This window comes from Rhagoletis zephyria, unplaced genomic scaffold, assembly GCF_001687245.7.
Source record: "Rhagoletis zephyria isolate East Lansing unplaced genomic scaffold, Rhagoletis_zephyria_1.1 Rzeph_scaffold_84336, whole genome shotgun sequence".
NCBI lineage: Eukaryota > Metazoa > Arthropoda > Insecta > Diptera > Tephritidae > Rhagoletis > Rhagoletis zephyria.
In genome coordinates this window covers 1-1,038 of record NW_016241384.1, presented here as the reverse complement: position 1 = coordinate 1,038, position 1,038 = coordinate 1, and the positions used below count along the sequence as shown (strand labels likewise).

Below are 1,038 nucleotides of genomic sequence, written 5' to 3'. Positions count from 1 at the left end.
TGCGAGATCGCATCATTACTGGAGTTTGTGATAGGAAGCTGCAGCTGAAATTGCTTGATGGGCGCGATGAAAATCTTGAAAGAGTGGTGGAAATGTGCAAAACATTTGAATCAGTAAACGCGAATAAAGACATTTTGGCATCAAAGCAATCAATTTCAGCAGTAGCATCAATAGCAAGCAAAGAAAAGGACGAAGTAAACGCAATAAACGTAACAAATCGGCGTTTTTGTTTTAATTGTGGTGGTGACTGGAATTCGGATCACAAGAGCAAATGTCCAGCAAGAGAATTCATGTGTTCATGCGGGAAGAAAGGTCATTTTCGTCGAATGTGTCGTAAAAAGGCAAACAAATCGGAAGCAGGTAAACAGGAATCAAAACCAAATGGAAGGCAACGGGTCGATACTGTTCGCTGGGACGAATTGTCAGGTAACACAATGGAAAAACACTTTAAATTAAGATCCATACTTAGTGTTAAAAATAATATTTTTAGAGTAAACTCAGTGGGAAAACATGTAAAACGCTGGACGAAAGCCTACCTAGTAGGAAATAGGGAAGTTGAATTCAAAATTGATACGGGAGCGGACGTTAACTGCATTCCATTAAAAATAGTTAAAGCAATGAATTTAAAAATGAGCACTGAACGAAAAGACTTGTGTGTATTTGATTACAGCAATAAACAAATCAGAATTTATGGTATTGTTAAAATTGAACTATTTGATTTAAAAGATCTCAGAGAAAAGGTAGAATTTATAGTTGTTGATGATTCATTTGAACCGATACTTGGGCTTGAGACATGCATTAGGTTAGAATTGATTAGAAGAGTGGATGTTGACTCAGTGAGGCTTCCAAATGAACAAGATAAGTTTGTAAATGAGAACAGTGATGTATTCACTGGGCTTGGAAAAATACCAGGGAAAATTACTTTATATTTGGATGAAAATGCAAAGCCGGTTGTGCATTATAGAAAGCGCTTTCCGGATTCAATAGTTAAAAAACTTAAGCCAAAACTTGATGACATGGTGAGGAGTGGAATAATTT

The 1,038-nt window shown here is 36.4% G+C and overlaps 1 protein-coding gene across 1 annotated transcript; it reads left to right on the top strand.

Annotated features, from left to right (window-relative positions):
- Positions 1–26: 26 nt before the first annotated feature.
- LOC108357780 (uncharacterized) lies at positions 27–994 on the top strand. The gene is made up of 2 exons (XM_017608849.1): positions 27–426; positions 491–994. The coding sequence occupies exons 1-2, from the start codon at positions 93–95 to the stop codon at positions 493–495; spliced, it is 339 nt and encodes a 112-aa protein (XP_017464338.1). The 5' UTR covers positions 27–92; the 3' UTR covers positions 496–994.
- Positions 995–1,038: the final 44 nt, after the last annotated feature.

What these genes read in the sequence shown, in the direction of transcription:
- LOC108357780 (XM_017608849.1), top strand. Translation starts at nt 93, where the DNA reads ATGTGCAAAACATTTGAATCAGTAAACGCGAATAAAGACATTTTGGCA.